Source organism: Rhipicephalus sanguineus, chromosome 9, assembly GCF_013339695.2.
Source record: "Rhipicephalus sanguineus isolate Rsan-2018 chromosome 9, BIME_Rsan_1.4, whole genome shotgun sequence".
Lineage (NCBI taxonomy): Eukaryota > Metazoa > Arthropoda > Arachnida > Ixodida > Ixodidae > Rhipicephalus > Rhipicephalus sanguineus.
Window position 1 is genome coordinate 13,917,250 of NC_051184.2, and position 14,893 is coordinate 13,932,142.

Sequence of the window (14,893 nt, forward strand, 5' to 3'; positions counted from 1 at the left end):
GAAGAGGGACGCTACGCGCGTCGTATCTTCCATCTAGCCTGGCCGTTAATTCTCACAGGGCGAGCGGGGAACGCGGTCGACAGGCGGGCGAGAGGGAGGCAGCGTAGGAGAGGAGAGAGAAGGGGAGGGGACGCGCATGCGCTCGAGCTCATCGCGGCGTTGCGCAGGAGAGAATTTCGGCATGTCTAGCCCGCGTTTCAGAGGAAGAGTGGAAAGGGGGAGGGGAGAGGGGAAGTGGAGAGGGTATGTGGAGAGGAGAAGGGGGAGTGGAGAGGAGGTGTGTGGAGAGGGTATGCGCATGCGCAGTAAGGGCGGTCACGCCGCACACCACCACCACCACCACTACCACCGGATTGAGCTCCGCCTTAAGATACTTCGCATCTAAAATACCCATGTAATTGATGACGCCGTTCAAAAAGCTAGAAAACTGAAGCGTGATGACTTAAGCGGCCACCGCAACAAGACCCGCAACGGACAAACCTCTGCTTAACTTACAGTACGAACTTCCCCAATGTAAACAAAATCCTTAAACGACATTACAACATTCTGGAACAAAGTGAACGTCTGAAACGCGCATTTCCATCCGCCCCTGGCGTCGTTTACCGACGACCACGCAACCTCAAAGACACACTTGTGCACTCTCAGATCAATACTTCACCCCCTGATAATTCATGCCGACCTTGTTTAAAGTCACGATGTCTTGTATGTAAAGCGATGCGAGAAACAAACAAGGCAACCAGCACACACTCCAAGTTTTCGATTAACATACGAGGAAACCTAACATGCGATTCCTCTAATGTGGTATACCTACTCGAATGCAACGTGTGCAGTATGCAGTACATCGGACAAACAGAAACACCATTTAGGATTCGTTTCAATAATCACAGAGCCCATGCGAAATCAGCCCCAAGTCTACCTCTGTCAAAACATCTCAACCTTCCCGACCATGCATTCGACAAACTATCAGTAACACTCTTAGAAACGGGACTTAAATCAAACCGAGAACGTGAACAACGAGGGTCATACCTCATCCACCGATTTAACACCCTCGAAAGAGGAATAAATGAGAATCCGGGTACACTTGCAGCAATTAAAGCATTAGAAAACAATAACGGCAATAATAACAATAATAACTGAAGAGTTCACGGCACTGCAGCTGCGACGGTCACTGGACAACTGAAAATACTTCCAAGTGTAACTACTCTTTCTAAGTACAGCTGTCATCTGTTTCTGTTTCTATCTTACTAACCAATCAATTGTGCCAAGCATCACATGTCCGACAGCACCCTTGTGCACAATCAGGAGCCCCCGACTGCGGAATCCAGGAGCGGGCCAAAATTGACATTGCGCCCGCTTGCTAGCCTTTGCGGCAATACGCGGTGGCCCCCCTTTCGGGGACGAGACGTCCACGTGGCACTGAGTAGTTAAAGGCTTAACTTCTTAAAAAAGCTCCTTTTTTCCCCACACCGCACCTCAGTCCCGCTGGACACGCCACCGTAAAATCCGTGCGTGTCCGAATATGTTAATTCGAACCACGATGGTAACGATATGTTGTTCGGGCATCGCCTATACTTTATGCCTGTAGCATTGGCGAAAATGCAGCTGCTCTTCCTTTTCTCCTCTTAATGATGATGCGGTGCCGTTAAGATAACGAGAAAAAAAAAACCAGCAAAAAACAAGAGTAAAAAATAAACAAGCGAGTCAAGGCACCGCGCACACCTTGGAGGCAGGGGTTTATTCCTTCGCGCACTTCTGTAGAGATACGGTTCTCCACCTTTCTAAACGCTGAGTGCGCTCTACCGCTCCCCTGTTTATCTCCCCACCATCACCCTCAAATCCCAGTGCGACATATGCAGGGGACTCCTCTATCGTGGGGTTCGATTTCCCTGCACTGCATGTGCTGCATAGTTTCGGTGGTTTCGGCAGCACCATCCCGGACAGCATCAGGGGTGGGGGTTGGGGGGCGCAGGTTTATCGCAGCGCCCCCCTCCCTACTATTAATTAAGTCAATGAATGGGGCAGATTTTGCGCCTCCCCCCCCCCCCCCCCCCCCCCCCCCGTCTTAGGTGGCCCACTTGTGAGCACGCCTACGCCCGTGTTCACTGTCCCATTGGCGCTCCCGTGTGCGCAGTGCCCCAGCACGCGCCTCGAAGAGCAGGCTGCTCCCAAGGCTGTTGTAGAAGAGTTGCGAAGTGGGCTTGTTGGTAAGTCATGACGAATTTGCTGTTGTAGATACAGGGTCCTTGGGCTCTTGCCACTGATCTCCTGCAGCCACAGCTCCTCCTCCTTCTCCTGGACACGATCACGCACCGCCTTGTGAAACCTCTCGGTGCTGTTGGTGACTTTAGTTGGTGGTTGGTGTTGGTTGCTAGCGCCACATGCGGCTTACGCTCCAACAGCTTCGGTACCTCGCATAGCCTCCGAAACTGTCGCGCACAGTAGCCAATCTTTGGGTACATTTGTACTTTGAAGCAACGTTGCTTTGAAGCTCGATCTTCTGCATTTTCCCTATTCCACTCGGTGTAACAACTAAGCAAACGAACACACAACGTACGCACAGTAATGCTCTTAATTTTTGAATGTTTGTTTATCAATGCAGCGCGCGCGGACGTCTAAAACAGCATAAAACATGTGTTCATGTGACAGCTACTCCAGCGAGTATCCGCATTCTGCAGAGCCACGACGTTTTATGACGGCACAAACCGGCCGATAGCGTCGGTCGTGTTCGAAACTCAAGGCATGCCGCGATTTCGCTAGTATTCTGCAGGCATCTAGTAAATGTGCCAAAATGAGGGTTCGAATCCTCCTGTCATGTTGAGCGTCACATATCTGATGGTACTACATAGATACCTTAATTGTGAGTTGGTCCAACAGTTGGCCAACAATTGTGAGTTGGTCCAACAGGGAGCTTGCACGAACGGCGGCGACGCTATGCACTCTGGGTAGGCAGCCATTTTTTTGTCAGAGCCGACCGCGGAGTGCAGTGGCGCAGTCGTGTCACTCAAGTAAGACGTGTTAATTATTTGACTTTTTCGTAGGTGCTAATGCTGTGATTCGACCAGTTCAATAAGCGTACCATCTTACACACATGTTTTGCTTCCTTGTTCTTGCCTCGATGCTCCTCTGAGCTTTCTCATTTACGCCAAGTGTAGCGTAAATTTACGGCACCTTCCCGTAAGCTCTTGGTGAGTAGGGGTTAATGCGGATCTGTCGTAAAGCCGACGCAAGTCAGCGCAGAGAAATAAACATCAGCACCTACGAAAAAGTCAAATAATTAACACGTCTTACTTGAGTGACGACGATCACGGTGTCGGCGGCGACTTTCTTCGCCCACGGCTCCCAGCCACTCGTAACTGTGGCCCTCGAGGGCCTTTCTCGACTTCAGCTGTTCCCCGGTAATAAAACTCGTCCTCAAAAAGGAGAAATTCGTGAATATCGGCGATGTCGACGCGCGGCCACAAGTCCACATCGCTTACACTGTCGTCCGACGGAGCGTGAATGGGTGCAGCCCGTAGAGTCTCGTCTTTTCTTCGTAGCGCTCGCGGTCTTTTCGGCACAGCGTTGGGGTGTAGTCTTCCAGTGTAGCTGACATCGTGCACTACGCTTCTTGGAGTTGAATTTGCGTCGCACTCGCTCTTGATCACACCTGCTAGCTACGCCAACGCTCGCAAACACGACTGCGCCACTGCACTCCGCGGTCCGCTCTGACAAAAAAATGGCTGCCTACCCAGAGTGCATAGCTTCGCCGCCGTTCGTGCAAGCTCCCTGACCGGTTTCGAACACACGGTTCACTGCACGCACGAGGCTTCTTAATTTCCCAACGTTTTCAGCAAAAGATATTAGTGGATCCTGCAAGGCGCGTTAATTGTTGGAATAATATTAATCGAATCAGATATCGAAAGTAATCTATCCCAAACTGATAAGCCGGCTTATGCAGGTGGAAAGCGCTGTCGTCTGCTAGCTTAGCCTCGCTCACGTGGCTTTTGTGTAGTACTTCAGCCTCGCTTCTCGTTTAGCCATTTCTGACACACAAAAAAATACGAAAGTGATAATTTAAAGAACACCATATTATCACCATAGCTTGCAGATTGATTTTTACGAGATATCTATAATATTTTTTTTAACATGCTGATGTGTTTATTAGTTCGTATCAAGGAAGTTCAATCCACACGTGCTTGGTTCACGTGAAGTAACAGTAGTTTCACTGTGCGATCTTCATTCGACTGGCTATCAATTAATAAGCGCGGCTGTTGGTATTTCCATCGGTATTTCATTTGACGTCTAGTTGGTCTGCTGACGAGAGTAGCTCGCTTCTCTCTTTCTACGGCTTCCGCAAGTTCATTTTCGCCGCTACCGCCGGGAATTGCTGAATTAGCGGTGAGTTCGGCGTTCATTTTCGATAAGTTGACGGCTTGTCAGTCGCGCAGTCAGCGTCTTTGTCCCTCGCGAACGCGGCCAGCGTGCGTAGTGACACCGGTCAGAACGCCGGCGTAACCGATAGTCTCGGCACACAAACACAAGTGGTGTGTGCTAGCCCTAACCACGCCGCAGCTCGGGGCGACTGTGAATTGACCGGCCTTGATCGCTCTCAAATCGTCGCACTGCGTCGTGAAAGATGGCCGTGGGACTTAAGGAAGACGGCCAAGCGCCTTCCCACGCAGGTTTGACACGTGTTCCTTGGCATTTCATTCCCTTCTGCGTTGTCGATTACATCGTCGTGTTGAGTCACAAAGGCCTTAACTCCCACTCGCCGAGCTGCCGCTAAGCATTTTTCATTTCCTGTCGCAGGCATGAATGCCGACAAGCTAAACAAGCTCCAGGCTCAAGTCCGCATCGGCGGCAAGGTGAGTGTGCCATTGGTTTTTTCTTTTGCCGAAGCTCGATGCGTCCCAAAGCGCTCGAGCTTGCGTAGTAGTAGCCAACGCTCGGTGGCAACGCGATGATCTGTGAAACAGCCTAGCCTGGTGTCAATTTTACTTTTCTTTAACCATGTTTGGATGTTCCCCTGAATGCGGCGCGGCAGCTTGATGGCCCTGGTGTGGTTTAGTTAACTCGTCGTATAACTGCGAATAAGGGATCCCTTGTATTGCCTGTTTTTGATCGTACGCTCCAAATGCGCCGACTGCGGGAGTGCTTATCCCTAAAAATTGGACCCAAACTGGGCTGCAAATAGAAAACTCGGCGCCTTTGGTACGCCGTCCTTGCTAGCACCATGTCTGCAAGCGATTTTGGCGGCAGCAGCTTCCCTTGTATCTGTCGTAACGTTCGAATCCGTGTTGCATTCCTCGAGCGGCCGATAAACAGCCATGTGGGTGTTATCGTGCCCTCGTAGTTTTTTCCTTCTGTTGGGTGAGTATATATACGAGCAATCGTGAACTCTCTCCTAGAGTTCACGATTGGAAACCATACATTGAAGTGTATTAGAGAATATATAAACCTAGGACAACTATTAACAGGAGAGCCTAATCACGAAAAAAGATTCACCAAAGAATAAGAATAGGCTGGTGTGCATTCGGCAGCCTTTTCCGAATAATGTCACTAAATGTGCCATTAAATGAAAAGTATACAGTTGTTGCCTACTGCCAGTTCTAACTTAGGTATGGGGCTGAAACGTGGAGGATAACAAAGCAACTGGAGAAAAAGTTGAGGACCACACAGCGTGCAGCGGAACATAAAAAGATGGGAGTAGCATTAAGAGAACGGGACAGAACAAACAGGGGTTCTAGACATCCCAGTTGACGTCAAGTGACAGAAATTGACTTGGGCTGGCCATATAATGCGCAGAACAGACAACCGGTGGATAGTAAGAGCAACAGAATGGTTACCAAGGGATGGAAAACACAGTTGAAGTTAGGCAGAAAGTGAGATGGAGTTCGCAAAGATAAAATGGAATCGGCTTGCGCACGAAAGTGGACACATGGGGAGAGGCCTTCTTCCTGCAGGCTGAGATGATCTACGAGCACTGATGCAGTTTCCGAACGTTCAATCACTGGTTAGATTGTAATATGGATCCAAGCTGGTGGAAATATCTTTATTCATTTATTTGGCACTCGTAATAGGGAGCTTGCATGAACGACGGCGACGCTATGCACTCTGTGGAGGCAGCCATTTTTTTGTCAGAAGTGTTCGCGGAGTGCAGTGGCGCAGTCATGTTTGCGAGCATTGGCGTAGCTTGCAGGTGTGATCAAGTGTGAGCACGACGCAAATTTTTAACTCAAGCAGCGTCGTGCACGATGTCAGCTACACTGGAAGACTACACCACAACGCTGTGCCAAAAAGAACGCGAGCGGTACGAAGAAAAGACTAGACTCTGCGGGCTGGACCCATTCGTGCTTCGTGCGGATGACTGTGTAAGCGATGTGGACTTGTGGCCGCGCGTCAACATCTCCGATATTCACAAATTTCTCGTTTTGAGGACGAGTTTTATTACCGGGAAACAGCTAAGTCGAGAAAGGCCCTCGAGGGCCACAACCTTGTTATGAGTGGCTGGGAGCCATGGGCGAAGAAAGTCGCCGCCGACACCGTGATCGTCGTCACTCAAGTAAGACGTTAATTCCGTAGGTGCTAATATTTATTTCTCTGCGCTGACTGCCGTTGGCGTTACGAGGATCCCCTTAAACTTTACTCACCAAGAGCTTTTGGAGAGGTGCCGTCAAATTTACGCTACACTTCACGTAAATGAGAAAGCATCGAGGCAAGAACAAGGAAGCAAACCATGAGCGTAAAAGGGTACGCTTATCGAACTGGCCGAATCGCAGCATTAGCCCCTACGGAAAAGTCAAATAATTAACACGCCTTACTCGAGTGACGACGATGACTGCGTCGGCGGCGACTTCCTTCACCCATGGCTCCCAGCGACTCATAACATTGTGGTTCTCGACGGCCTTTCTCAACTTCAGGTGTTCCCCGGTAATAAAACTCGTCCTCAAAACGAGAAATTCATGAATATCGGAGATGTCGACCCGCGGCCACAGGTCTACATGGCTTACACAGCCGTCCGCACAAAGCGTGAATGGGCGCAGCGTTGCGGTGTAATCTTGCAGCTCAGCTAACTTCGTGCGCGACACTCCTTGGAGTTAAATTTGCGTCGCGCTCGCACTTCATCACACCTGCAAGCTACGCCAACGCTCGCAAACACGACTGCGCCACTCCGCTCCGCGGTCGCCTCTGACAAAAAAATGGCTGCCTACCCAAAGTGCCTAACGTCGCCGCCGTTCGTGCAAGCTCCCTATTGACTTGCAGGCATTACAGCAGGCAGGAATTTAAATCGCCACACAGATTATTACTTAACTTAAATTCATCATTCAACTCAATACACACGGTATCTGGCCTTTGTAGTTCGGCAGAAGAAAAAAAAATACCACAAGGTGTCTCCTTTGCAAGAGTTTCAAAGTATGGTTCTCTTCTGCGGCCCAGTGTTTTTTTCTCTATCAATACCTGTTCTAAAATAATATATGCTGCGAAAAAATTTCAGTCCAAGGCTCCTTTTTTCATTCCTTTAAAGGGCCACTAAAGTGAAACAATGAATCGGTTCAGATTGATAAAGTTGTCACGTCGGCGTGGCCGTCCAAATCGTTGATGCTGGCGTGGGGACAAAGGACCGGCGTGCCGGGGCGCTCGGCTGTACAGAGGAACAGCAGCCGAGAACCGAGTGGAAACTGATTTATTCACAACATGGCGTCGTATATATACTAGAGTTACTATATATGCTACCTTTGGGCAGCAGAGTTGCGCATCTGTCTTCCAAATGCTGCAAGCAACCATGCGTTGCGGAGGAGCTGACACTCGGGCCAATTTTTATATTTTTTTACGCCGCCGCCGCAGTGAACTGCATTGACACTAGTCGACAGTCAAGTTAATTGCCGGTCTTCGACATGCCAAGCATGTCGATCAGCGACATGGTAGGCATGTTACCTTCAAGAGGATAGTGCAGCTTCGCCGCATAGCTATGGTTGCTAGCCAGACCTATGCGCACCTAAAGGTAGGATATACAGTGACTAATATATACATAAGTGTAGTGCCCCCTGGGGACTGACATGCAGTGTACAAAACCGAAACCGAAAGGCACACAAGTGTGCTCTGAGAACGCTAATGCTGTTAATTTCACTATCATAGGTTTATAATAGAGAAGAAAATCACAGTCAAAGATTTTTTAAAATTTTGTGCTCAAACCTCCTAGCACAAAATTTGTGGATTTCAAAGTGTATTTTTTCGTATTTTGGCGACATTTGCTCAACGATATTTCCAGAGACTTTGTATGTGTAGTCTCTGGCCCCCTCAGAGGACATTCTACTTCATTTTTACCGGTTAGGAACTAAGTAGGCCCTAATGGACACCATCAAAATCCATGGTGTCACAGTGATTGGTGCTGGAATTTCTAGGTGGCATTGCGCATTCTTTTTGCGCGTTTTCTCATTTACCAAGAGTCTTCCAGCGGCAAGCATGATTGTTAAATGATTTACTAATGTGAGAAAGACCTCTTTTCTCTTTAGTATGCCTTTAAAGGGGCACTACAGGCAAACAGTTCATGCCAGAGTGAATGCTTGAAAATGTCTAAAACATCAATATTATGTGCGGCAGTGCTTCAGTAATTTACGTTCACGGTTCGCACCACCAGAGGACATTCTAGTACTAGCCCAATATTACGTAAGACCTTGGTATGTAATCACTAGTATTGTAACTACCCATAATAAAAAAATCACTGCACTGAATTAGAATGCTACTTCGGCCTTTCTTTTCATCATCATCATCATTTATTAACCTTTAAAGGCCCCTGTTGGGGTATTACATAAAGGGGGAGCATACATAAAAGAAAAGGGGCGTTCAAACAGTCATTAAAAATACAATAAAAGTGACATATACAAAGGAACGAGGTGAAATTACAAGACAGTCAAAATACACAGGTAGAATAATGCGCTACAAAAAAAAGCTCAGAATACGTTACGCAGCAGCACTCAATAAATTAGTACATTTCGAAATTTGGTGGGGTCACGTACAGTGACGGCAAGGTCAGGTAAGCTATTCCATTCTGCAATGGCTAATGACAGGAAGGAGTTGTTGAAGGAATTAGTAGAGCCATGAATTCTTTGAAGACTGAGGGAGTTTGACAGGCGGCGTGAAGTGCGGTTTGGTGGAAAAAGAAGCGGGTCACGTAAGTGTGGGAAGTTGTAATACAGTTTATGAAAGAGGCATAACCGAGAGATTTTTCTGCGAAGTGCTAATGATTTGATGTCCAAGGATGATTTGATGTTTGTGACACTTAGCTGATGGTCGTACTGGGATGTAATAAACCAGGCTGCGCGGTTTTGGACGGCTTCTAGTAGGTCGACGAGGTATGCTTGATGTGGATTCCATATTGCCGATGCGAATTCCAGTTTAGTGCGGATAAATGTATCATGTGCTAGTTTGCGGATCACAGGTGATGATGATGATAGCGACCATCTAATGAATCCCAGGGATTTGTTAGTTGCAATAACCAGATTATGAATTATGTTCCGACCATGTAAGCTTGCTTGTGATGGTAACCCCGAGGTATCTGTACGATTGAACCAGCTCAATAGGAAGAGAATGCAAAGAGTAGGAGTATGATATGAGAGAGTGTTTCCGCAATACGTGCATGGACTTACATTTTTTGACGTTTAGTTGCATGAGCCACTGAGTGCACCATTTTTCAATTGTAGCGAGATCACGTTGTAAAAGCATTTGATCGTTATGTGAGCTTACACGGCGGTACAGGACGCAGTCATCGGCACAGAGCTGGATGGATGATGAAATACCGGCGGGAAGGTCATTAATGAAAATTGAAAACAAAAGGGGTCCAAGGACTGAACCTTGCGGTTCTCCTGATAATACTTTGGTGACTTTAGAGTGGCGGTTCCCGATCACTGTGAACTGCGATCTGCCAATTGGGAAACAACGGATCCAACCGAGATTAGTGGATGGATGGATAAGCTATTTACTTTGACCAGATAAGCTATTTACTTTGACCATTAGCTTCGATTCCTAGAAGGACCGTTGATGACATGGGTGGGTGGCCGAAAGGTTTCGTTTTTGCTAGGCTCTGCTCCACTGGTGCAGTTGCATCTCGAGAGTAGTTTCGTTATTGCATATTGTTACGAGGGCTCTGCTGGCTTGCGAAGCTCGCTATAACTGCAATTTAGAGAAACTGCCATGCCTACAGGATGTCTGTGGATGCCCAAATTGTGTATGCCACTTCACCAAGAGCAGCAACAAAATTGACTTTCCAATGGACGCCACAGAAGGAGAGCCTACGCTCCAAGTGCCCCACTTTTGCGACACTGGGATGAACAACAAAAAAAATCTACTTGTGTGCTCACTGCATTTTCGTGCAGAGGATTACAAAACCAAGCGCAGCAAAGGGAAGGCGTGTTTCATGCCCTTTGCATTACTGCTTCCCTGCGGAGCTTTTTGGTCGGTCTTGTCAGGATCCTGCATGCCCATGTAAGGGAAATATAATTAAAAAATGGTTTCACAGTTTTAAAATGTAAGACTGGGTTTTAGGAAGGGCTACATATCATTCTCGTGGCAGCTTTCGTAAACAGTCCCCCTACATTCTTCAAACTGAGTTGCCAGGTACCTTCCGCAGGACTCCTTGGAGGGGATAAACATTGGTCCAATGTGGATCACACAAGTGAAGACTGCGCGCACTGTGCTACACTTTGTACATGGATTGATCGTGTCGCATTTCAGTGGTGCGGCATGCCAGTGGTTAAGCAGAAGCTCACTGAACGGCGCCGAACAAATACAGTGACAGAAGGGCTGCTTCAAACTGTTATTTTTGTTAGTAACTGCTACGAATCTGCTCCGAAATGGCACTGAGAAAAATTAGGACGAGGGACTTTAACCGTGTGGCCAACTCGCAAGCTCCAAAGAAACCAAAAACCATCTGTGTCTTATCATCCTAGTATGCTACTAGTATGCAGCTTTATCGGCTGTGATGTCATTTATTCAAAAAGAAGTGGCATATCAAGCATATAGCTCATTTAGTTGTTATTTTTTTAATTTGGCATGTAGACAGTTTTGGTGAAATGTGAAAATGACCGAGATTGCTTGGATCTCATACCGATTATCAGCTGCTGCTTTGGCAACAGTTATATGCCAGTGTGGTTACTTGTATAATGTGGTGCTCAGCTTTACCAGTTTGATTTCATTCCTGTCGCAAGTACTGGTATTTTAAATAAATAACTCATTTCATGATGCATTTGATAAGCAACCATCTTTTTAATTGTTAATTTCTTGCAATTTATATTGATAGTTGTCTGTGACAATAAATACTAATGTTTATAAGATGCTTCGGCAGTTCGCTGAACTTCAGGAGTTGTTGGCATATTTTGCCCTCCTAAACCACCAATAGCTGCTCCAAACTAGCATTTTTCCTGCTCCAGAAACACCTATGGCTGCTCCAAAGTGGTACTTTTTCCGCTCTGAAATCTGCGCCAAAAAGTGAAAAGTCACTTCCATCACTGTAAATATAATACAAATACAAAGACTAGTTTCAGTTGTGACTTGCCGATCAGAATGCACAGCCACTGGTGTACGGTACCTGTCGTATGACTATGACTAAATGTTGCTTGTGATGCTGAAAATTGCCCATGTGTGACATTGAAGTTGGAGCTGAGGGTTTCAAATAAAATTGCAAGTAATTTTCTTTTTTTCAACATTGCTTCTTGATCCGCAATGTAACTGCATTCCACAGTACCAGTAGTATTGAAGAGAACGATATGCAGAATTTGTGTTGCAGGACCCCTTCATATTTTTTTTTCTCCTTTTGTTCAGGTCCTGTGAACATAATGCACTAAATGGTCTGTTAAGCTCCCACAATTGGTTCATTAACAGGCTTGGTTAAAAGCACGTATTACTACGTGAATCAATGGAAGCAATCTTCTATCCATAACAGGGCACAGCACGCCGGAAGAAAAAGGTGGTCCACAGGACAGCCACAACAGATGACAAGAAGCTGCAGAGTTCCCTCAAGAAGCTCACTGTAAATAACATCCCAGGAATCGAAGAGGTGAGCTGTGATGTTTTGTAAGCACCAATTCAGGTTCCAAGTAGCAGCATGCCATACATATCCAGAAAATAATGGAAATATTGTGAGGTAATGACTGTCAAAGGTTTACACAGAATTAGTAAGCAGGTAAGTTGCTGCAATGTTAGGTTTATTGGTCTCTGGTTAGGCTCTGCACCATCAGGTGTCGCTGCAAGCGTTGTCCATCTCCTCCATGTCTTGGATAACCCGGCCACACTGTGGCGTACATTGTTTACAAAGGGTACCTGCATGATGACTATATCGCTACACTCCATTGCTATGCCGTCTGCTCGCTGCCCAACGCACGCGTGGCTGCATTTGTGAGTGACATTTTACAAATGGCAACTATGTGCCCCATTGGTGCGATGTAGCAGTGAAAATGTGTTGCACTACAAAAAAGATAGCCACCTGCTCGTTGTGATGTGTGCCTGTAACGTAATCGGGTGTGAAGAGGAGATTGTTGGATCAAACATTTGGTGCAGTGTTGTACTTCTTCTGGAATGTCAGTGACATGGCAATATTTAAATTTACAGTCAGTACTAATTGCTGCAGTCCCAGATTGTGCCCAGCTTCTGAGTAGAGCATGTTGCCCTATTTGTCCATGTGCAGGTAAACATGATCAAGGAAGATGGCTCGGTGATCCATTTCAACAACCCCAAAGTTCAGGCTTCCTTGGCAGCCAACACATTTGCAGTCACGGGCCATGCTGAGACAAAACGTGAGTAGTGGCTACTAAGGAAGGAAAAGCTTTTGGCTCACAATGTTTTTACCCCCTCAGAAATGGCATTTCTGTTCATTTAGCATTTCCTTACTTTTCTGATGAGAAATGTTCTTATGGGAACAGAGCTGCTGCTGCATTTCTTTCTCTGTGAAGTACACACTCATGATTCAAGTGTAGTCTTTATTGGGCCCTACGAATATGTGCACAAAAGTGAACTGAAAGCTTACTTATTTGCAGTTTTGTATGAGCTTCAGAATTTTCACCCTCTGAGGGTTGAATTTTTTCGCGAAATCTAGTCCGAAATTGTGTGATTTTTTTATTGCTGAAATAAATTCTTCAGGCGATTCTGTGTCAAAAAAATTGTCATAAAATTTTTTTTCGTGACAAAAAATTTTTGTTACATACGCATGGTTTATTCCTAGTAAAATCAAGCAAAATCCTAAAAGAAGGAACTGGACAGATTTTATAAATAAAAGTTATGCATTATCCTCGTCTTGACAAACTGAAATCCAATGAATCAGATTCTGATTCGGCACTTGGGGAATAGGCCGCATCGGAAGAATCGCTGCTCGACTCACCGTGAGCGGAGTTAGGCCTAGCAATGACTCCGAGCAGTAGACGCGCCGGCCGCGGTGCCCGATGTTTGTTTCAGAGTACGTAAGGCTAGATCGCGAGTACAAGGAGTCGTCCCGCGATTATCTTCGTCACGACATCCGAAGTGTTGATAAGCAGAACCTCCAACCGCTGATCCGACGAGTCAACGCTAAAGGGTCGGTCCAAGACGCGCGCTTACGATGTTAGCTACGAGCGCGGCGCGCCATCGTAATCTGATCGATCTTCCGCTTGCAGTTCCAAACTAAAACGTAGTTCTATTCTACATAATCGTCGAGTCGTGAACACAGAATGAGTGCGAACGCATCACAAAGACCGCGACTTTCGACAGCCGTGACCTCGTGACGCGCAAGCCGCAGCCGATGATCTCCCGAAGCGAGCATCGGACCAATGGCGAGGCGCGCTAGGGCAACATCGCGGACGCGGCCAATCGGAGGCCTCGAAACGACCTTTGGACATTTGCTTTTTGTGCGCTTGTTTTCGAAGGAAGGAGCCAGCTGAGGCGGGGAATTTGAAGACTGAGAAATGCTCTTTCCGACGAGACCAAAATATCGGCGCCCAGTGGCGTCGTTGCGGAGCTATGATTTTTTGAAAATCATTTTTTTTTGCGATTTCCGCAATAAGTTCCGCCACCTTGGCAGGCATAACAAATTTTTTAAAGCACTTTTACGTGGTTTTTGGTGAAGATATTTGGGAATCTGATAGAAAAAGGTCTACAGAAACTAAAAATGTGATCTTCAAGAAATCTTTTTTTTTTTTTGCCATTTTTCGCGATACGAAAGCCTCGGCCCCCCTTGAGGGGAGACACTGGTCTGAAAACTGCTTGTCTTAGTATTTCTCGCTGAAATTTAGACACAGTATGTATTTTCGACTGCTGAAAACAAATATGCAATTACTTTTTGTCTATCATGCACGGATTTTAAGATATTGACTTCCATACACTTGCATTCTGCCCAGACTTTTGACAGCTTTCTCACAAAAGACCTTTATGAATTTGATATCACCACATACTCTGAAGACCAGAGAGTGCAAGATAACCATTACTTAAATTTTAGCTGTAACCAGAAACTTGCTTAATTTCACTGCTAATTAAATCACAGTTCTAAATAAAAATGTTGTAATTTCTTGGTTTTCTTGCACTAATCAATGCATAAACTTTCAAATACTGTAAAAATGATCAAAATCTGACCACTACATCAAAAGATATTGTGGGCAACAGCCTATAATGTGATGAAAAATGTGGTTTTGAGAAAATGAGAAAAAAAAAGTTTAGAAACATGGTGGGCACTTATTTTGAACTGGAAGAGGCATGAATTGGTGTTCTTATGATAGTAGAAGCCACCAGGAACATATTCATCATTATTCTTCTTAGCATGGTTGCTTTTCACTCTGGTCTTGCTGGCAATATGCTGCGTTCTTGCAGCCGCCGATATCACTTCCTCCCGAATGCATGAGCAATTCTGAACTTCTAACGACTGCCTGCCATTGCACTGTCATCAGTTAGGCATCTC

The 14,893-nt window shown here is 46.3% G+C and overlaps 1 protein-coding gene across 1 annotated transcript in view; it reads left to right on the forward strand.

Moving 5' to 3' along the window:
* The first annotated feature begins 4,418 nt into the window (after positions 1-4,418).
* Positions 4,419-14,893, forward strand: part of LOC119404629 (transcription factor BTF3 homolog 4) — a 34,116-nt gene continuing 23,641 nt past the window's right edge. Inside the window, exons 1-4 of the mRNA XM_037671201.2 lie at positions 4,419-4,661; positions 4,789-4,844; positions 11,918-12,031; positions 12,659-12,767. Coding sequence (XP_037527129.1) covers positions 4,616-4,661; positions 4,789-4,844; positions 11,918-12,031; positions 12,659-12,767 — 325 coding nt within the window. The 5' untranslated portion in view covers positions 4,419-4,615. The remainder of the gene's footprint in view (positions 4,662-4,788; positions 4,845-11,917; positions 12,032-12,658; positions 12,768-14,893) is intronic.